This window comes from Lycium ferocissimum, chromosome 10 (assembly GCF_029784015.1).
Source record: "Lycium ferocissimum isolate CSIRO_LF1 chromosome 10, AGI_CSIRO_Lferr_CH_V1, whole genome shotgun sequence".
Taxonomy (NCBI): Eukaryota; Viridiplantae; Streptophyta; class Magnoliopsida; order Solanales; family Solanaceae; genus Lycium; species Lycium ferocissimum.
In genome coordinates, this window is record NC_081351.1 from 26,198,014 (window position 1) to 26,219,965 (window position 21,952).

General features: G+C 35.0%; 3 protein-coding genes across 4 annotated transcripts; 2 read left to right on the top strand and 1 right to left on the bottom strand.

The window, feature by feature from the left end:
* The first annotated feature begins 608 nt into the window (after nt 1-608).
* On the top strand, nt 609-5,113 carry LOC132033028 (outer envelope pore protein 21B, chloroplastic-like). Its single transcript, XM_059422877.1, has 5 exons — nt 609-879; nt 2,094-2,168; nt 3,104-3,256; nt 3,972-4,070; nt 4,730-5,113. Exons 1-5 carry the CDS (start codon nt 787-789, stop codon nt 4,811-4,813), a joined length of 504 nt encoding a protein of 167 aa, XP_059278860.1. The 5' UTR covers nt 609-786; the 3' UTR covers nt 4,814-5,113.
* Nucleotides 5,114-9,786: 4,673 nt separating this feature from the next.
* Nucleotides 9,787-10,640, top strand: LOC132035252 (RING-H2 finger protein ATL8-like). The gene has a single exon (XM_059425524.1). It carries the CDS (start codon nt 9,864-9,866, stop codon nt 10,431-10,433), a length of 570 nt encoding a protein of 189 aa, XP_059281507.1. The 5' UTR covers nt 9,787-9,863; the 3' UTR covers nt 10,434-10,640.
* Nucleotides 10,641-14,807: 4,167 nt separating this feature from the next.
* On the bottom strand, nt 14,808-21,565 carry LOC132033029 (monosaccharide-sensing protein 2-like). Of its 2 annotated transcripts, none has more exons than XM_059422879.1 (6): nt 21,337-21,565; nt 20,693-20,819; nt 19,698-20,258; nt 17,095-18,038; nt 16,300-16,487; nt 14,808-15,433 (listed from the first exon to the last, which is right to left on the bottom strand). In XM_059422879.1, the coding sequence occupies exons 2-6, from the start codon at nt 20,769-20,771 to the stop codon at nt 14,989-14,991; spliced, it is 2,217 nt and encodes a 738-aa protein (XP_059278862.1). In that variant the 5' UTR covers nt 20,772-20,819; nt 21,337-21,565; the 3' UTR covers nt 14,808-14,988. The 2 variants fall into 2 exon arrangements, with proteins under 2 accessions (XP_059278862.1, XP_059278861.1); XM_059422878.1 differs by having other exon boundaries at nt 21,041-21,565.
* Nucleotides 21,566-21,952: the final 387 nt, after the last annotated feature.

Below are 21,952 nucleotides of genomic sequence, written 5' to 3' on the forward strand. Positions count from 1 at the left end.
TTAGGTCATACTATCGAAATTATGACCGATAACAATTTAGGTTTACATGGGTACTTTAGTTCAAGATTATAAGATGAGAGGAGAGCAACTATGCCTCTAGAGTGTCCCAATTAACTATGTCATCATAGAGTTCTATGTCAAAGCTTAAGTTAGTTGTATGCTTATTTGAAATTTTGAGTTTAACAAAATAATGATTTTTTTCCCAATAATGTTTAATTAAGAAAATATAAATTTTTTCGGAAACAAATGTCACTTAAAAGTACACCGTAACTTGGCAATTGCCCAAGCAAATTTGACAAAAATAACGCCACTGTACGCTTGGTCTGTGAGGAGGGGTATTTTTTTTTAGTGATTCAACCTAAATACTTACTTCGCGCTTGTATTAAACTAATAGATGCCTAATATATATTTATATATAAGTTTTTATCATCTAACTATAATTGACTAATATATTTTCTTATCCCAATTACAATAGTTAAGTGATTTAGTGAGTTGACAATATATGTTAATTAATACTAATTATAGTTAAGTGATAAAGTTTATGTACAATAGTGGACAAGGGGACCTTGGTATGGTGTACTAGTAAGTAAAAAAGGAAAACAATAGAGGCAAAAAAGTTAAAATCGAAACTAAATCTATCACTGTTTTCATTGTGTTTATAGGCTCCTGCAGGTTTATCCATTTCTGCAGGCTGAAGCAAACTCTTTGTATACATACATTTTAGGGTTTAACCATTGGGGACTGAGTGGGGTTTCTTTTACAGAGCTGACTTGCATTTAACCAAAAATGGAGACCTCACTTCGTTATGGTGTTGATTCCAAGAGTCTAGTGATTCATGCCAAGGAGAAATTCCCCCTCAACTCTGTTACCCACTTGCAGGTATTAAATATTTCTTATTGCCTGTATTTTGCTCCTTTTCCCATGAATTTTTGTGAGAAGACTGAGTTTTCAGCATTTACCCATGTCAAAAGGCTGAGTCTTGAGCATTAATAAGTTACTCTTCTTGAATTTTTTGCTCTATAAAGTCTTGTTTTGTCTCCACAGCCTCAATTATCCCCCCCCCCCCCCTTTCATTTGAAAGATTGAAACTTTATTGAAAACGTTACGTGGGTTTTTATGTTGGCTTTGTGCTAGTTCATGATGCTTGCTTTATGCCTGGCTGATTTAGTTTAACCATTTACCCATGATAAAAGACTGAGTTTTGAGCATCATTGAGTTACTCTTCTTGAATTGTTTGCTCTATAATGTCTTGCATCTTCTGCAGAAACCCAATTTTCCCCCTTCATTTGAAAATTTTGTTGAATATGTCATGTGGGTTTTTTCGGGTTTGCTTTCTGCTAGTTCATGGTGCCTCATTTATGCCTGGTTGATTTGGTTTAAGCATCTGCCCTTGTCAAAAGACTGAGTTTTGAGCATCATTGAGTTACTCTTCTTGAATTTTCTGCTTGATAGAGTCTTGCTTCTTCTGCAGAAACCAAAATTTCTTCCTTTCATATGAATTAGTACTTATTAAAAATGCCAAGTAGGATTTTGGGATAATCAAAGATGCCTCCTTTATGCCTAGTTGATTTAGTTTAAGTGCTTGAAACAACATATGATGGGTTGGGGCTCTGCTTTTGAAGTCGTCTCAGTTTATCTTTGTTTTTCTATTACCAAGTTCTACTAATGATAGTGTGATTACAGACAATTGTACCATTGGTTTGTTTATCATTATTTCCTAATATGGACACTATTGGGCATATTGGCGATGAACAATGGGTTAAAATTGAGCAGAGCGTGTATCTTTATTGGTTGTGATTGAGGTGTAGTTGATCGGTAATAAAATTGGCTGTTGGTTTTTCCTTTTTGTTGAGGAAAATGAGTGATGAATATACGTGCTTAGACGTCCAAAATAAACTGATTTTGCTGTAATTTTTTTACATATTTAGATATGGGTATTTTGCCCCAAGAAGGTATGTTGAGATAAAACCTAAAAGAGAGAGCTTGATATGTCATTTTGAGCTGTTTTGGTTTCTTCATTTGCCGTACTCTGTTTATAAGCCTTTTGGGCTTCCAATTGTCTCTTTATCTCTTGGATTTCCATTCATTGGCAGAGTCATGCAGAACTAGACACCAGAATTGGAGCTCCAACTTATCTGTGTGCAATGATCAGGCGACACTTTCCTGAGGTATGTTCCTACCCTTTCTACAACAATTTGTTACTTGTACATGTAGGTACATTTTCCGCTTCAAGCACTCCAAGAAGTCTAATTAAGCATGTATAGACTGATGTAACAAATAATTAGGGTCAACTTTTTAGCATTCTATTTATTCTTATGATTCAGTAACATAGCGCGTCAAGTCCCCAAAACTGATCTGATATCCACTTACCTGCTTGAGACCAGAGAAAGCAATTTGAATAAACCAGGGTTCATTTCATACATTAAAGATGAAACGGTTATTTAATGACATCATCACACGTTTGCTTACTTCTTAGCTCGATAAACTGGTGTTGATGCAGTATAAACTTGTGATTCTTTGTAGTGAGCAGAAAAGTTTGGGAATGTAATTGTGGGCAATTCAATCAAACTAACCCTCATTCCCATCACCCAAGTACATGGGGAAAGGAAAGAATAGATGACAACAAATGAATATTCTCTCCGTTTCAAAAATATTCTTTCAGATAATTGTGGTGTCCGGGTCAGCTAGCGTCCACCTCGACTAATTCCACGGGGTACCTGCGATGTCCCACCAAAGACAGGTACCGGGTAACTCTATCCACCAAGGCTTGGACAGATTGGAAGAAATCACCTAGTGTTTTTTCGCCTCCGTTGGAATTTGAACTTACCACTATGTTCTCCATTTTAAATTGAATGTTACGATTTACTATTTACGACACTTTACCAATGTTGTTAATAATTTTAAACTTATAACTTCTCTTCCTTCTTACTTTTTGTTTAGTTCTTAGTATGTAAAATTGATTGTTAGTAGAATAAATGAAATCTTTTGATTTCACTTCAAATTGGTCAACTCAAAGCTAATTGTGACATCAGCTTGAATAGCTATTGTGCATGAAAATTTTGTTACAGTAGCTTCGGAAATTGACATGCTTTTGAACTTTTAGCAATATGCCAGCCTTGCTGTTGGAGTGCAGTATTATAGGCGTCAAAAGCTCTGGTATAATGTTCGTGGTAAAAAGGCATTTCCAGTGACAACAGATGAGTCAGTAAACTTTCATATCAAGGGCAAGTATGATGTGGACGAAAACATTGTTGAGGTTGGTAATTATTTGAAATCTGTAAGGTCTGCAAATGAGTGAAATCGTGGTGTTTAAAGAATGATTATATGTTTTTTTTTTTTTTTCTTCTTTTAAGTGTCATTTTATGCTATCATTGTCAGACTCTCAAGTATGTCTGTGAAATGAAGCTAGCTCGATGACTAAACCTTTACTAAGTGTTGTGTATTATAAATTTCTTCTGGAGTAAGGATTGGGATATATATACTCTTAGCTAACCCAAATAACGAATTAAAGGAGTTTGGTTTTGAGTTAAATGTATGAATTAACCCCCCTTATTCAAAAAAGAGAAAAAAGAAAAAGAGAAGTATGAATGAGTAATCCCATTGGCACGTCGAGTATGTTCATATTTATGCAGTCTTATGTACTTCAATCCAAACATATGTACTTAAGTTGGCTTGAATATCAAGTTGTATATCTATCTATTCCCTTGAACTAAGCATATAATCATATTAAATTGAGGTATGTTCTCTTTATGATGATTTATCTTGGCCAGTATTGGAATGAAATTGGCCCGATTGTATAGAGTGAAATAGATATAGAGGATCCGTATAGCTAAACCTAACTAGGTTGGGATTGAGGTGTAGTTGATCAATATTTTGATATATCTTGGCATTTAACATGTTGCTTATATCTTTGGTTTTGAAGTAACAGTCTTTACAGAGACCTGAAACTTTGCTTCCTTCAAAACTTACAGAAAAAACCAAGAGGTGCTGCTGAACTTACTTGGAACATCATGAATGTGACTAAAGACCAAGATATGAGGCTCAAAGTTGGATATGAAGTCATTGAAAAGGTAAATAGTTTCCCAAATCTGCAAGTAGCATATTCTCCATCCAACTCCATCTTCCACCAAATGATAACCGTTAAACGAAAATGGAGATTTGGCTATTGAAAATGGTCATCCTGAGCTTCTCTGGATCTCATTCATTAATGTATGGTAGTGTCTTGCACCTTCGCATCTCATAAATGAATATTAATTTTTTTTAATTTTTTATACTAACTAAAAAAAGGGACAGTTCTGATACTAGAGACTGCACTTTGTCTATGTTGCTTGCACAAGTGTTCCTGCTGATATTATAGAGCTAGTTAGTAAAAACAACACCCCATTACAGTGAGTTGAATTTAATATTCATGTGTATTACCCAACAAACAACAAAATTAAGTGTTTAAAATATAAATTGTCAAACATTCTCTTGCTGGTAATTGTGGACTACATGTATTGACACGTGTCATTTCCATTTTGTTTGCATGTTCCTTTCTTCATTGTTTTTCATATATTTCCTCTCCCTTGCTATTTTGTTGGTCTGATTCATCTGACAATCTGTTTCCTTTTTTTTTTTTTTTTCCATTGCATATACTATTATAGCATTTTTATGGATCTCAAGAACATGTTACCGGCACTTTAAAGTTCTGTTTATTCTTTTTTTTTTTTTTTTTTTTTTTTTTTTTAAGGTCCCTTACTTTCAGATCAGGGAAAACAACTGGACTCTCAATGTTGACAGTAATGGGAAATGGCAAGTAAGATATGCTTTGTGATACTACTGATGGATGTGTAGCTTGTTCCAGTGAGAGTGAGTTATTGCAAGATAGAAGAAAACCATCACAATCTGTCATCTGCATTTCTGTTACATATTTGGCATTCTATCATTAGCGTAAAAAGGCCTTACCTTCTATGATATCTGCTTTTTGAGTTTGTCTCCGGAGATAGTAACCCATTGCAATACAAAACTCAAGCTCATGAAAATTACCTTTCTATTGTGTAAGAAATTTTGATCTCCATGTATGCTTGTCCACATTGCCTCATTTATATTAAGTTAAAGCTAATATTATGATTCAGGAGCTATGTTTGCTCACTTGGTTCCTATTAGCTAAGTTTTTATTTAATTTTACATCGAATTTGCACTTAGAAGGTTAGTTAATTGTTTAATCATTAAACATGCTATTGTCTTTTGTGAAGTCATATCTACAAGCGTCATTCATAGATTCTCTGGCACTCCACGTTAAGAAATTGTGTAGTTTGAATTGGATTTGCTCTAACCTTTAAGGTCCACTTTCTGTTACTATAGGCTTATGTGATTTCATTAGTTCACTTGACAGTTGCAGTAGGTTAGTTATTTTATGCAGCTATTAAGTACGGCAACAGATTGTCAGTGGGATTTGTTATGCATATGACATAAGTTTCATAATCTTGAAAGAACAATCCAATGAAATTTGCGCGGAGAGGTTGTCAAACGTGTCTATTATATCTTGTGGATATCCATTTATACAAAGTTTATTGCATGAAATGTCTATTCTGGTGTCCTTTATTGCTACATAGGATGTACTTTTGGAATGTTTAACCCTTCATATGAGAAAAGGGCAATGAAAAAGATTGCCAACGTATGAAGTCAGGTACTGATGTAGATATATGAAGCGAATGTCCACGCACCTGCCATCTTCTATATTCATCATAACGAAAGAGTAGTCGCTGCAGTACTACTTCAGACCTATTGACTTAAAATCTTGAATCAACATTTATGTAAAGTTCGCAGCCTGCATTAAAATGATAGGGTCTGCGACTTGCTCTTCTGCATGGAACTATACATCAGTTTCATGTCAATTGTGTGTATAATTGTTCAAGTCATGAACCTCGGTAGTTTGAAATATACGTGACATGCCTTTCAAACCCAAAAGTTAGGCACAATGACCTGAACTCCAAGGTGTACCTGAACTCCAAGGTGTAGTTTCACCATCAATGAAGTGAGTGAAAATTATAGTATACCAGTGTTCAAAACTCAATAGAGACAAAAAAAAAAAAAAAAAAAAAAATGGCTTTGCTGATGTCTTCTCATTTACCCAAACCTTGTTAGATAGAATTATCTGGCGTCCATGTTGCTGGAATAGGTTATCATGGAATTGTCGAGGTGGCACGAATTATTTTCTTTTCCTTCCAATTTGTAATATATGCGGGTCATAGAGCTTTGGTGCACAATCCCATGGGAATGCAACATGTAATGTGTAAGTTAGGTCACGTCATGAATTTAAATCCTACTAAGGACAAAGTAATAAAGGTGGGATCATACTCTCCGAAGTTTCGAAGTAGTTGTGCCAACTGAAGTCAGTCTACCTAGAAGTTTACAAGAAATTTCTCATTAAAAGAATGTGGAACAAACAGACAGATTAATAAAGGTCGGATCATACTCTCCGTAGTTTCGAAGTAGTTGTGCCAACTAGAACAAACAGAGAGATTAAGATAAAGATTAGCCAAAAGGGAAAAGAGAAACGTGCTCCAATTAGGACTTACCCTTTAATAAGCAACAAATAAGTAAGAGCCAACTTGTCATGTGCATAATAACAAGTGCTTGATGACCAACTCACTTCCTTCTACTGGCCTACTCCAACCACTACCTATTTTATGCAACAAGCCCTTTGCTTTTGTGAGACTTTTGATGTACTTTTCTAAGTTTCTTTCTTAAATGGTTGACGAATAAGAGATTAGAGCTGACCATGACCATTGACCCATAAGATGTTAATTTAGTCACAAGAGGCTTGTTTCATTTGCTTTTTTAAGAGTATAAATGATATATGGTCAGTGTAAAGAATTCTTTTATTGTGACCCAAAGAATATCTATATATAAGCTTCTTTAAAATGTGATATTGTAATTTTGAGATCACAGAGATTACTGGTATAAGAGAAAGGAGTGTATTATACGTTTAAAACTAATAATTATTTGGGTAAAATGTATAGGGGTAGATTTGTTCGGCAAGATTCGAATAAACAAAATCTGCATATGGGGATGGGCAATTCTCAATACTTATCCATAAGTAGGAAAATTTGCAAGTTGTGTTTAGTTATGTTGGACTACAGGATTGCTCTCTCAAGTAGTACGAATATTAATTTGTTAAGGCTTGCTTTTTATATGATTCATCAGTACTTTCATAAGTGGGATAAAAAAATAGCTCTTTACTACTATCGAAATGTTTTTATGTTCCTTCTAATTCAAGTGAAATTGTTTTTGAGTTCAAAAAGGAGGTCTTCAACTACTTAGGGGAACCCACTTTTCTTCCGTGCGTTTGATTAGGGGCGCATAAGACTCGACTTTGATTTTTTAGCTTTTTATATTTCGTCTCTCATTTTTTTTTTTTTTTAAATTACCCTCTTGGATCATTCATATCCATTCTGTTAGTAAATCATCTCTTATTTGTCTTTGATCTAACAGAGCTCCAATTTGAAGTATAACAAGGTTATTTTAAATCATAGTCAAAGGAGAGGTAAATTTGTTTGTTTTTTCTAGTTATTTTGCGACGTGAAATTCACTCATGCTATGGAGTTCTATTAAAATCAAGAACAAATATGAGACGATTTGCAAATGAAAAAGTTATGAATAACCTCAAATAAAAGAATCACACTGAAGGTATGATTAAGATATTTTGTATAGTTAAAAGGGTTATTTTGAACCTTTACCCTCCTGTTATGATGGTTGTCCTAGTCTATTTTTTGTAGAATTTCTGGACAATACGTGTAAGAAAAGCTATAGTTCATGTAAGTTAGGTGAAGTAAATGAAGGGACGGAAAATGGGAAGGGAGGATTGAGCCTTAAACCCGCAAAAAATCTCAACTGGCTCCACCCTGTATGGCTTTTTTCTATATTTTCAGCCCATCTTCCCCACAAAAGTCTTCTGTAAATCCCTACTACGGAATGCTAGTCAAAGGCGAATTCAAAATTTGAAATTTATGAACTTTTATAAATATCTCAAGTTAATGCTGAAATAACAATTGAGTTCCTAATCAAAATTCATAAATGTATAAAATCTGAATAAAAGTTACTGAATTGACGTGAACCTCTAACCGACCCTTCAAATCCGTCTTTAGTGCTAGTGGAGCTACACAGTAATGCACCTTGTATTTTGTTAAATCTCTTCTTAGTATGTCAACATCACTATGAATAGATGATGGATGTATCACATACCAATTAATTCCCATGTACTTGCAATCTAGTACTAGTATAAAGTCATTACTATTAACCTATCAACTAATTGATGCTCTTTTCATCTCTATCTATCAAAAGAAAAAAAGACGTATCGCCACAAATCAACGGATTCCATCGTAAGTTGAATAGCTAGTACTTTATATGGCTCACTTAGAATCTGGCACAATAAAAAGCTAATTTGGTGAAGGAAATCCTAAAAGAGGAAAGAGAGGTATATTGCCTTTGAAAGTATTTGGACCTAGCTAGGCCTTTAATTACCTATAGCTTACTTTAATTTGGTTCTTCTATCACCAAACATGTTCCTGTTATTGTCGTATTTGGAAATACTTTTGTGAAAATTAAAATTACTGTCCTGGAGTTCGAATGTGAATGAGTTCTAAAGTTATGATTCCAAGTAATTTGACATTTGACATTTGACACTGAATTACACTGTTAAAAGAGTTCTTACTAGTTTACGGAATGAAATTTAGCTTTGAAAAGCAACTCTCTGCTTATCCAAAAGAAATTTATATTAGAGATTCATAGGGATAAAGGGTCACCTGATAAAATGATCACATAAAAAGATCTAAAGGAGGACTAACAACGTCAAATAGCCTCTCAATTAGAGTGTGACTATAAAAATGAAACACTATCGTCACATGTTAAATCTTATGGTTATGATTTTTTGAGATATCAATAATAGGGTAAAAGATCTTTAAATTGGTAGTATATATAACTTAAATATGATTTCTTTAGATATGTATAATATAGAGTTTAAAGTTATATACATTGTTTGTGTAAGAAATTTTAACTATGAGATAGTAGGTAATTTGTCTTGTTTTCAAGATTATAAATTCAGCTTTTAATGAGACTGGCATTTATACAAAGGCGAATTCAATATTTGAAGTTTATGGATTCCTAATAACTGGATTCACAGTCAATTATATACAGATATTTGGTGAATTTCCTAATACATACTCCTTCCGTTCACTTTTACTTGTTCACTATACTAAAAATATATTTTCACTTTTACTTGTCACTTTTAGCATATCAAGAGAAAAATATACATATATTTTTTCATGTTTTACCCTTGACATTAATTATTTATTTCCAAATCATTTCTCAAGACCTAAAACTAAAGCCCAATTACTATGGATATTGTGATAAAATACTCATATCAATTATTGTTTCTTAAAGAACGTATAAAGTCCAAACCGAACAAGTAAAAATGAACAGAGAGAGTATACACGAGGTCTAAGTAAAAGCTATATATTCTTTGGGCGATTTAGTAGTATAAAAAATCTTTACATATATTACTTAAACTAGTATAATTATATCATATAAAATATGCACTCACTTGTGTGAAAGAAAAAAACAAAAAAAACTTTATTTGTTAACAACGACGTGAGTGTACCACACAACAAGTGTGACATTGACTCCATCCGTTCCCCTTGTTAATCCCAAGTAAATACGTAATTTAAAAAGGGTTGTTGGCTAAACAGTTGCCTATACTATAGTATATGTGTTACTCCTCCTTTATATATAAAGCTATAAAAAAGAAGTGAATAGACACAGAAATAATAAGGAGCAAAGATCAAATAGAACCTTAGTTTTAAGCTCCCAATTAGCTCCTCACTATGAGTAATACTGATCCTTCACATATCCCCACCGTCGGCGGTGGAATTAAACCGTCCACGTCACCATCTCCGGCGACTCCATCAATACGTATCGGTAACGTTGATTCTGATTTCGTCGTCATCCTTGCTGCTCTCCTTTGCGCTCTCATTTGCGTTATCGGCCTTGTCGCTGTTGCTCGTTGTGCTTGGATCCGTCGGATCTCCGCTAGAGCTACCGGAAATGCCACGTCATCAGCTCCGGCGAATAAAGGCTTGAAGAAGAAGGTTCTCAAATCGCTTCCGAAATTCAGTTATACAGCTGAACATGCCGTTAAATTCTCTGAATGTCCGATTTGTTTGACGGAATTTGGAGTTGGAGATGAGATTCGTGTGTTGCCGCAGTGTGGACATGGTTTTCATGTAGGATGTATTGATACGTGGTTAGGTTCGCATTCGTCGTGTCCTTCTTGTAGGCAGATCTTAGTTGTTACGAGATGTCATAAGTGCGGTGAGTTGCCGGCGAGAACTACCGGAGCTGAGCCGGAGAGAGGATTACCGAGAAATTATCATGTAAATGCGTTTTTACCGTAGAACTCTTACTAGTTGATTAGGCTGGGTGTATATAGTATAATGTATGTGGAAAATGTATATTCATTCAGTTCTACTGTATTAATTAGGGATTTAGGGTTACAGAAATTACTACTGCTTGAATTTGTGAGATATTACTGTTTGAAACTTTAAATTAGTGTAAATCTGTCATTTCATTAACAAAGATTTATCCAGTATCGCATTCTGTTACCACCTGTGTTTCTTATGCTTCGATATCCATTATTTTGTTGTTACTGTTTTTTCTTTTGAATGCTATGTACTGGTTTTTATTTTGCATTATTTAGTTGTCGTTAGTGCTTTCATTTTTATGTTTCTTTTTCAAAACTATCCTGAAATGTTTTAGTTGAGTTGGAGGTCTATCAGAAACAACCTCTATCGAGATAGAGTTAAGATCTGCCTGCACTCTACGCTCTCCAAACCGGCTTATGGGACTACACCTGAATATGTTATTATTGTTGTATTAACAAAGGTCTATCTGGACTTCTCTGATTTCTTCTTTAGCGGTTTTTTTTTTTCCCCAATCAATTCCTCTTTAGCTTAGTTTAGCCTAATGAGAAAAATAACAAGGCAAGTGTAAGCTTTTTTGGGTGATAAAAGAGATGTTATTTCGGTTGATATTACCTGAAAATAAGGCAAGTGTGTTAGCAAAGTGTGCGGCCGTCAATCACCTTTCCGCTTTTTTCTTGTGAGCATATTGTTCCACTCAATGTATCAAAGAGTTATATTTGTACAATATTGTGGAATGCATCTACATAAAATTCTTAGTCCTTTAACAAAATATTTTAACATGCACTAAGATATAAATGGCTTAGTGATCAATAAAGTGGGAGAACTATGATTCAAATTCCCGTGAAAAGGAAAAAAACACTACTCCTATATGATTTCTTTTTCTTTGCCCAAGCTTTGGTGGACAGGCTTCGTAAAGGTATATACTCAATAGTAATAGTTATGGTAGGAGATAACAATGATGATAATATTAATCAAGGTGCGTACGAGCTGATCGAATTTTACAATTTGTTATGTGACGAACAATAAGAAAAAGATTGTTATGCAAAAAATGCGATATTAAAATTAAGAATTATTTGTATATGCGTGTATACAAGCTTTAATTCTTATACTGTGATTAGTCCCTAATAAAATTACATATTGATTCTCACAGACGTGATATTCAACAAATGAACGCCAAATTGGTGATGCAAAGTTTTTAAGTAATATTTTAATAATAATAAAAAGTATATGTGGAACTATTTTTACTTATAATGGAGATCAGATGAGCCCCCAATTGTTTTTATTTTAAATGTCACTTTTTTGGACCCTTCTTCTATGCTTCTTCCTTTTCTTTTTAGAAATTTTTCTTTATACTAATAAGTAGTAGCAAATAAGATGTCAAAGCATAATCACTTGAACAGGTGGAAATTTGTGGAATAAAGATAAGATACTAGAAAATCTGATCTTATAACACTATTGTTTGTCCAAATTGTAGTGGTGAGGTCGATAAAGTCGGTAAACCACCAAATGAGCTACCAAAAATGTTAGTTAACTGGATAATAACAAATGTGGGGGGCACATTATCAATTACTGATAAACTATTATAATCAAATGAAAATGTTACAATTCACAAAGGATAGCTCCAAATAAGCTAGTAGTACATAATAAACTACACACTCCTTTTCCATGTCCTAACCTTTACTATTATAATAATAGGATAAATCTTACTCCAACTTGGTGGTAAAATATACTATTAATTAATTTATTCAAGCCATTTATTCCCTTTTAATGGGTGCCGTCCAACGTAGTAACTAGGGAGGACCCATGAAATCCCACTATAACGTCTACATGACCTAGTTCTTCAAGGCAACTTTATAATACACTTGTTAATTTCCACTTAAAAGGACACAAAAGTGTGAGCGAGGAATAAAAATATTTAAGTAAGCAATGCTCATCAATTCTTCCACTATACTATATAGTTAGGGTATATTAACTTTCGGTTAGAGTCGAATTAAGTCAGAATTTTGTTAAGATCCAGAATAAATACGAGGCGATTTGTTAACGATAAAAGGTGACACGATATACATGTGAAGGAGGGAAGCATGGGATAAGAATGAGGAACAGAAAGAAGCAGTTTCTATGGCTAAAAGGTGGAGTGATTGCAAGCATGAAGACAAGGGTGGTTATAGGCTTTTTTTCTTCCAGGAGACATGCAAGAAGCATGTTTCCTTTTCTACTGCATTATCTCTTCTTGCTTACTCGAACCACGTGTCACGATTCGGGTTTTACGCAGGAGAAAAAGGAATTAACGAACAAAATGATCAATCCCTGACCTTATCTGACCGTCTAGAGTATGTGAAACCAATCATTTTCAACAAGAGATCAGGATGGTATGATGGCAAATACATAGGCAACCTCTTAAAATTGACACGAATTTTCATTTAAACATCTCAACAAAAGGTTGTTACCTAATAAACACCTATACTATGTTTAATATGTGCTTATTGAAAACCTCAGGTGTGATTTCTAACAAAAATAAAGCCATTCCTATCTATAAACGGTTGATATGCCAAATGATTGAATTGAAGGATTTTCTTTTCTTTTTTCTACTGCCAATTTTTTCTGTTCTTTTTTTTCGGTCGGTGGTCTGTGTCTTTAGATATAGAGCTTAAATTCAAGCTAGAAAGACGAGAGAAAAGAATAATAATAATAATAATAATAATAATAATAATAACATTTCACGCGCTCAACTATAGGTGAAAGTCATTTGATGTGCTACATGTGTGCGAAAGGTTTTAAACATACTCTAGATGGTTAATAGATAGTAACAATCTCAGTTGAGATCTCTAAATGAAAATAAGCAACAACTTTCTATTTATATACAGCTGATATGGCAAATGATCGAATTAAAAGATTTACATTTCTTTTTTCTACTGCCAATTCTTTCTATTCTTTTTATGGTCGGTGTCTTTAGATATAAAGCTTAAATTCATACTAGAATGACGAGAGAGAAGAAGAAAAAAATAATTACATTTCACGCGCTCAACTCTAGGTGAAAGTCACTCGATGTGCTACATGTGCGAGAGGTGTTTAATAGGCACATTTTAAACATACTCTAGATGATTAATAGATAGTAACAATCTCAGTTGAGATGTCTAAATGAAAATACGCAACAACTTTCTATCTATATACGACTGATATGGCAAATGATCAAATTAACGGATTTACTTTTCTTTTTTCTACGACCAATTCTTTCTATTCTTTTTTTCGGTCAGTGATCGGTGTCTTTAGATATAGAGCTTAAATTCAGGCTAGAAAGATCAGAGAAAAGAAGATGAGAGAAACAAAAAAATCACACGCTCAACTCTAGGTGAAAGTCACTCGATGTGCTACATGTGTGCGAGAGGTGTTCAACATTTTAAACATACTCTAGATGGTTAATAAATAGTAACAATCTCAATTGAGATGTCTCAATGAAAATACGCGATAACTTCCTATACATACTCGGCTGATATGGCAAATGATTGAATTAAAGGATTTACTTTTCTTTTTTCTACTGCCAATTCTTTCTATTCTTTTTTCCGGTCGGTGTCTTTAGATATAGAGCTTAAATTCAAGTTAGAAAGACGAGAGAAGAGAAGAAGAAAAATAATAATAACATTTCACGCGCTCAACTTTAGGTGAAAGTCACTTGATGTGCTACATGTGCGAGAGGTGTTCAATAGACACATTTTAAACATACTTCAGATGATTAATAGATAGTAACAATCTCAGTTGAGATGCCTAAATGAAAGCACGTGACAACTTTAAAGAGCTTTCTATATATTTGGCCTATTGTAACTTGTGAATATAGCCTTATTTCTGCCCAATATATCTTCCAAAAGGAACTTACTGATTACTGATTAGGGCTTGCATGATTCACAATCCCAAAGAAGGGCATGCTGAACTGGCAAATAAATGGTTCATTGGAATTATACACACATTATAAGAATCTGTCCTCAATATTTTCATCACATCATGGCCAAATATTCCCACTTTACAGGTCACAAGATGAGTAAATATATTTTCTTACCTTTTGGAAGGAAAAAGAAAAGCGTTTGGTTGCTGGTCGAAATAGTCCCGGGATTATAATCCCGGGACTAATTTATCCCATACAGTGGGATTATTTTATACCATCTAAAAGATGGTATAAAATAATCCCAGTATAAGTGGGTTAAGAAGGTATAAGGTGGGCTATTCCAAATAATTTTTATACACGTTTGGTGCAAGGTATAAATTTATTCCGGGATTATTTTATACCTTATACCAAACGTGGTATAAAAATTAGCGCCGGGATAACTTCTCTTATACCATGAACCAAACGACCACTTTTTAGAATATACTAATTAGGACATTGCCGTTCATATCAAAACGGTATACAACTTCTGAACATATACTATAGAGAAATACCAGTGCCAAATGGATGTAAAATGGACGACCTAGAGAAAATAAAATCTTATTTTCTACAAGTTACTAAACACTTGTAAAATCCGACAGAAGTTACCTTAAACTACTCGTGCTTCGCGATGGCAGCTTGTCTTGCACCAACAGCGAAAAACTCTGTAATGACTTCTAAAGGCATGCCTTTGGTTTCGGGAACCCTCAAGAAGACAAAAATCCAAGAAATGACACATACAATGGCATAAATACCGAACACTCCAGCTAACCCAATCGAGCTGAGCATCACAGGAAGCGTGTAAGTCACAATGACATCGCATATCCAGAAGACGAGAGCACAGATGGCGATGCACAAACCACGAACCCTTGTGGGAAATATTTCTGAGCAGAGGATATTTGGGACCGGTCCATAGCCCATTACAAAAAAGCAAAAGTATAGAATCACGCAAACAGTAGAAACGACTGCATGAGCCACACTCCCGAGGTTGACAGTGTTACCAATGACAAGACAGATGAGCGATAGTATGAGAACGGGGATAGTGTACAGCAGCAGCGACCTGAAATTATCATTTTAATGGGACATTCAACACCAGAAAAGAAAGAATACAACCATGGAAGAGTTTGTATTTCTTTATTATAATCAAGTACATAAAGTAACAAAGTCTATGCTCAAAGCCACGGACAAGTAACAATAATCATATATTAGATGGCACAAGAATGTCATGGAGATACTTCTGCACTTTCTCCTTTCAACCTTTGAAGCCACTGTTGGAAATTTGTCATAATAGTGGTTTTTATTTTTAGATGATTCAAAGAGCTAAACACACACTTAAGTGGACAAACGAGAATTGTCTAGTCAAACACCAGAAGATGATAAGTTTGAATCCATACTCCTAAAATGAAAACAATTTCAACCCTAATAGCCTCAGATAAAAGTGTCAGAAATTTGTATGAAAAATATGGCTAACTACTTGATGAGCACAAGAAATGAAAACTTCCCCTCCATCCTAATCTATTTGACTAGCAAGAAGTTTAAGATGCTATTTGGCTTGTGTATGTATGTACACGTAGAAGTAGTAACCAGAGAATGAATTAAGTAATACTAGATGAAAAGTTAGTTTGACACAGAACATTTTGAATATCATGGAAACTGGACAGAGAGAATACTATGTGTCACGAAACACAACTCAAAAGCTAATAGATATTTTGGTCTCATTGCACTAAGCGAGTGCATTTTCCGACCTTGGATATATATGGCTAGGAAAGGAGACTTACCAGAAGCAGTATAAAGCAAAAATATAATCTGATATGCAATTTGAGACTCACTGCACATATGGCATGGATTTTCCAGCACCAAATTTTTAGGACATAACCAAAACCATCCTTAATCTAAAAGAGAAGAAAGGAATCAAGAGGACAGTACCTTCTGCCAGCAACATCCATGAATCGCATTGCAATAGCTACAGAAGGGAGCATCAGAAGGTTTGTTAACGCACTGATGAGGAAGGATGCTGAGTCTGATGCAATGCCAAAGTTAGAAAGAAGAACTCCCACTCCTGCCTGCTCAAGAATTTGAGGAGTGTAGTACATCACTCCATTTATACCAGAAAACTGCAGACAAAATATTTCGGCGTAAGATGGAAAAATTCCACGCTTTCATGTCTAATGAACAGTGAGCAATACCTCAAGAATATGAGATTAGTTAGTTACAAGGTAGTTCTCCTTATAAAACGACATAAGGGAGAGTACAAAAGAAGAGATTCTGCAATAGATAACGAAAGAAAAAACACTAACGAAGAAAATGATTCATCCCCGCCCCATCGATAAAGGTGAACTAAGCAGGAAAAAAGACAACACCAGAATAGTAAAACAGTTTAGTTTTTTGTCACGAGGATATAATAATGCTTCAGACAGACACACGACAAAGTCTTTCCTTAAAACTTAGTAATAAATTAGATGTTATTAATTTAGCTATTTTGTATCAGCTTCCAGATAAATGATGAGAGGATTTACTGTGTAGTTCGGTCAAGCAACCCTTACTTATATTTAAGCAAGAAACAGAATGCTTTACTCCAAAGATATGATGTATTTAAAACTAGAAAGTAAGTCAATTTCATCAGCATTCAAGGACTGCATGCTGAAATTTCGGAGCTATCAGATTGAATCCTAATAACACAACCAAAAGAAGCAACAGAATGGCAAAAGCATAATACTCCACCTGTTGCAGCATTTGGATTCCAATCCCAACAATAAGCGCACTCTTGACTCCTGGTTCAAGAAGAGCAGCCCAACTCGGACCCTTTGAAGCTGTTTCAGATGGATGGACCATCGCTGGTCCCACGGGATGCTGACCCATAAGTTCCTTTGAGTAAAGTGCTGGCTGACTTACCAAAGCCGCAGCTTGTATGTATTCACCATCTTCAGGAATATCACCACCAGGAACTGAAACAAGGGACCCACGTCGAGAGCCATGGCCTGCCTCCTCATGCAAATATATCCTTTTGAAACCTCCTTCTTTAGTTCCATCTTCACCTTCCCTCTCAGTCCATTTCCATGCCAACTGCCAACCACCACCAATCCCCGTACTGCCTACCCCTTCTCCAGCACTGCCTTGCATAAGGCTGCTGTTCCGTCTCACGCTCAGAGTGCTACCATGGGGAGGTGGGACCACGTTTTCTACAGTGGTTGTTTGACGTGATATTAGCGGACTTTGCAGACTGTCATCAGAGTATGCACCGCCATCATCCGAAGGATAACCATCACCTTCTCTCTGACTCTCCTCATCCCAATGATCATCTTTGACATGAGGATCCATGGTGCTAATCATGCTACCGAAATTGGGAAATAGCATGCTTCTCATACTTCCTGTACCAGGGAGCTTCTCATGGACACTACCAAATAGAGTCACAAGAGGATCCATAAGAGGCACACTCTGCTGCACCATGCTCCCTTGCCTGGACACAAGAGCAAGACTACTCTGTCCGCCGGTAACTGGCTTGGCCACCCACGAGAGGCCTTCCTCTGGGCCATACAACTTGATGTGATCTTTATCAGCAGCCAGTTCCTGATCCTCAGTAAGCTCATTAGCTGGACCAATGATATACTCTTCTATTGATGGTTCAATGCCAACTGCCAAACCTTCAACAAGCAATGCCATCTCCCCTATAATCAACACAATCAATATGATGACATCCGTGTCTTTAACAAAACAGGATTCACCAGATGAATATGAAAGAACTTAAAAGAGTATCCTACTGACTAGAGAACCAGAGAGAGAGAGGGAGAGGTTGAGAGAGAGAGAGAGATGGTGAGCTTTATCGCCTCAAAAGAAATAAAACCAAAAAGGAAAGAGCCAGGGAACACCAAGTGGCAGCATATGTCAGTAGAATATACATTGTGTACAAATATGATATTGTATAACATACTGAGAAATACATGTTTATATGGTCATGTGGTGAACCAATGATATACTCTTCTATCAACGGTTCACCACCAACTGCTACAACTTCAAAAGCAATGTCATCTCCCCTTGGCACAGAATAATCAACAAAATCAATATGATGAATCAGTGTCTTTTAACAAAATAGGATTCACCCGATGAATATGAAAGAATTTATGAGCAGTATTATACTGACTAGAGAACCAGAATAAGAAGAGTTAGGCAGCCTTTTTGCCACCGAAGAAAGAAAAACAAAAAGGAAGGAACCAGGGAATATTGAATCGCTATATGTGTAGGTAGAACAACATACATATTGTTTGCAGATTGTGTTCTGATATGGCACAATATATTGAGTACATATTTACGTGTTCTCCAGTTCCTAATTTCTCAAGTAACTTAAATAATTCATGAAAGATAGTAGAATCTGGGAGAAAGAAAATAGAGAACATTGAGTGACTACAAATCAATAAAACAATTAATTAGCAAATCTGACATTTTTCCTTCCAAAGTGAAACTTTGAAAAGAATTTTGATAACTAAGAAGATAGGCGCTGACTGAATAGTTAGGAGGTGGAAAAATAGAACTATAAATAATAGAGGAAGCTAAGGTTTAGAAGCATCCCTATTTAGGAAGCTACTTTCCTAGCAGATTCTGAAATCAGCATGAACATTACAAAACGAGTAATACTAAATATTTATACTGCTACATTCAGCGATCTAATGAAATTTTTCTCTAGCTATGGGTTAAAAAATGTTTTAAGTTAATATGTAATTACAGTAAACACTCAAATAAGATTCTCCAGTCTTATTCAGTGAAACCCTTGACAATTCTAGAAAGGGGCCAGTTTAGTTTAAGGTTCTTGAAGCATATAAGTGATATGATATGAAAGAAAGCTACTGCAGTGAATTGGATATCAAGTTAGTAAGCACATTAACATTCCTCATAATGTTCCCCCAACCAAAACAATCTTAATACATAACATTGGCTAACTGTACTCGTCAAATTTGACAATGAGAAATATCAAATGCATCTAGGAATGAACATTTTATTCTAAAGATGCCTCTAGCGAAAATTTCATCAATTGAAGCCAATGAATCTCAATAATATTTTGGAAGTGAAGTTGATACCAACTGCCAACAAAAATTTAAGTATGTGCCAGAATTATGACTGTAACATGAAAAGTTACCTAGTGATATTAATAAAGAAAAGAGGAAGCTAAAGTTTATATGTGTTCCTATTTCGAAGCTACTTCCATAGCCGATTGTAAAATGTGTTGTTTATTGTCCTTGAGAAAGCACAGTTCACAGTCGACATTTTCCCAACATATAAATAGCCAGCTGACACAAAAAGGAGTTGTTTCCAAACAATAGCAGATAGCATACCTGAAACATCCTCTATGCCACGCAATTTCTGCAAAACTTGTTTGGCCTCAACCATTCTTCCTTTACTGACTAGCCATCGAGGAGACTCAGGCAAATAAAGTACAACTAATACGAAATAGAAAAAAGAAGGGATTGAAAGAACACCCAACATCAATCGCCAACTCGGCGCAGTCATCAACGACATTCCAAAAATCATGCAGTAGGACAAGAACATTCCACCAGAACCAGCGAACTGCGGAAGAGTATTCAGTGACCCACGTATTTCTGATGGAGCAGTCTCAGATATGTATAGTGGGACCAGAGTAACTGCTACTCCGACTCCAAACCCATCTAAAAGCCTAGCTATAAGCAGGACATAGACATTAGGCGACCACAACATTATTAAGCCACTGAGGAAATAAAGCAGGGATGACATAATAAGCATAGGGCGACGACCAATGCTGTCAGCTATGGATCCAGAACAAGTGGTGACAAGCGTGGCTCCAATGAGTGACATTGCAACAACAAGTCCTTCAACTGAAGCGTCCAATGTAAGTTCCTTCTTTATGTAAACAACAGCTCCTGCAAGTTTGAATTGTTGAAGACTTAGAACACCAAACATGTATAAAACTCTAGTAGGGCTTTAATTCTGCATGTTTGAGAAAATAATGCAACTAGGAAGACATAAATGATTGACAATACTAAAATATCCCAGCAGAGGCAAAAACACTAGTTCGCTTCTTCGTGGAATTAGTCGAGGTGCGCGCAAGTTGGTCCCGAACACCACGGTTATTATCAAAAAAAGGCTAAAATACTACTAACAAAATGCAAGACTATGTAAAGATCTTTAGTTGCAGATTCATAATGAGAAAAACAATTCAATAGCTGCAATAGCAGAAAATTCTAAATTGAACAATCTCATAACTTCTATAAAAAAAGGTTCAGTATATGCTATTCAACCAAAACAATTTTAATTTGAAAGATAACAATTTAAATACAGAGTAGACAATGCGTACCAGCAATAGTAGCATTGTCCCAACCCTGCAAAAAATTTCCAATAGTCGCAGCAAGCGCAACTAACACAGCACCATTCATCTTTTCCAGTACTAGTAGCACACAAGTCAATCAATTCTTGAACTATACCTGTAAATTAAGAACAGGGAAATAAATAAGAACTCAGTTTCCACCAAAACCACAGAACTAAACTTCACGCTTATCACTTATCATACAAAAATATAGCCATAGGTGAAGAAAAATTCAATCTTTGACAAAAACTAAGAATCATGTACATGGGAAAGAAGTCATTAACACTAACTAAGTCTAAAAAGATAAAATTGAGAGACCCAAAGTAAAAAAGATTGTACCTTTAGAGAGCTGAATTTGATTAGAGAAAGTAAAAGCCAAAAGTGGCCGAGCCACTATATACTCAAAACTCAACAAGGATAGAAAGAGTATATTCTAACAGTTTGGAATTGGAGTTAATCAGCAGAATTTTTTTTTTTTTTTCAAGTTTGGTTATGAATCTTTATTGCCGGACAAGAGGGTTAAAAAAACAACAGAAACTAACCCAACCGACTTTCAACATAAACCTAAGACATCATTAAAAAGGTTTTGTCTTTGTAACAGTTCTGTCAAATCTATCACTTTAATCAACACCCACCCAAGAATCTTTAACAGGAAAATATCTTCAAGATAATTTCAATCTTTGTTTTTTTTCTCCAAGATTATAGTAGAAAGAGAGTAGTGGTGGCAGTGAGCTACTGGGGGACGAAAGAATAAAGAATAACTAAAGAAAAAGGAAGAATAAAGAAATTTGAAGAAGAAAAAGGAAATTTTTAAAGATTAAATTGGACTATTAGCAAACAGAGATCAAGACAAAAAGGGACCAACTAAGCTTGACCCTTCCAGGTTCTAAATGGATCCCAATAATAGCATTCCATTATTCCCACTTCAAAAAGATTTAGGAGAAGTTAACTTAATTGCTATTAATTCAATTAATGAAGTACAATTTTGATCAAGATATAAGTACAAAATGGTACTCCTAGAAGGTAAAGGCACAACCTTTAACCAACAAAAGTTGGGTAAATACCTATTAATTTACCATGGTTACTAGAAGTGGATGTACAAACACATGACATGCATTTATTGATTTGATATAAACGCACTTGACTTTCCGTATTTTGCCCAGTTAAATATAGTGTTTGTTAATTTGTTATTTAAGGTAAAACGGTTTGTATACTTTAACAGATCATAAAAGTTAAGTCTTTTTTTTTTAA

What these genes read in the sequence shown, in the direction of transcription:
- LOC132033029 (XM_059422879.1), bottom strand. Translation starts at nt 20,771, where the DNA reads ATGAATGGTGCTGTGTTAGTTGCGCTTGCTGCGACTATTGGAAATTTT. An exon ending in TGGCATAGAGGATGTTTCAG is followed by an intron (nt 18,039 to 19,697) that starts GTATGCTATCTG and finishes TGTTGATTATAG; the next exon opens with GGGAGATGGCATTGCTTGTT. An exon ending in GAATCCAAATGCTGCAACAG is followed by an intron (nt 16,488 to 17,094) that starts GTGGAGTATTAT and finishes TTTTGTCTGCAG; the next exon opens with TTTTCTGGTATAAATGGAGT.
- LOC132035252 (XM_059425524.1), top strand. Translation starts at nt 9,864, where the DNA reads ATGAGTAATACTGATCCTTCACATATCCCCACCGTCGGCGGTGGAATT.
- LOC132033028 (XM_059422877.1), top strand. Translation starts at nt 787, where the DNA reads ATGGAGACCTCACTTCGTTATGGTGTTGATTCCAAGAGTCTAGTGATT. An exon ending in TCAGGCGACACTTTCCTGAG is followed by an intron (nt 2,169 to 3,103) that starts GTATGTTCCTAC and finishes TTGAACTTTTAG; the next exon opens with CAATATGCCAGCCTTGCTGT. An exon ending in TGGACGAAAACATTGTTGAG is followed by an intron (nt 3,257 to 3,971) that starts GTTGGTAATTAT and finishes CAAAACTTACAG; the next exon opens with AAAAAACCAAGAGGTGCTGC.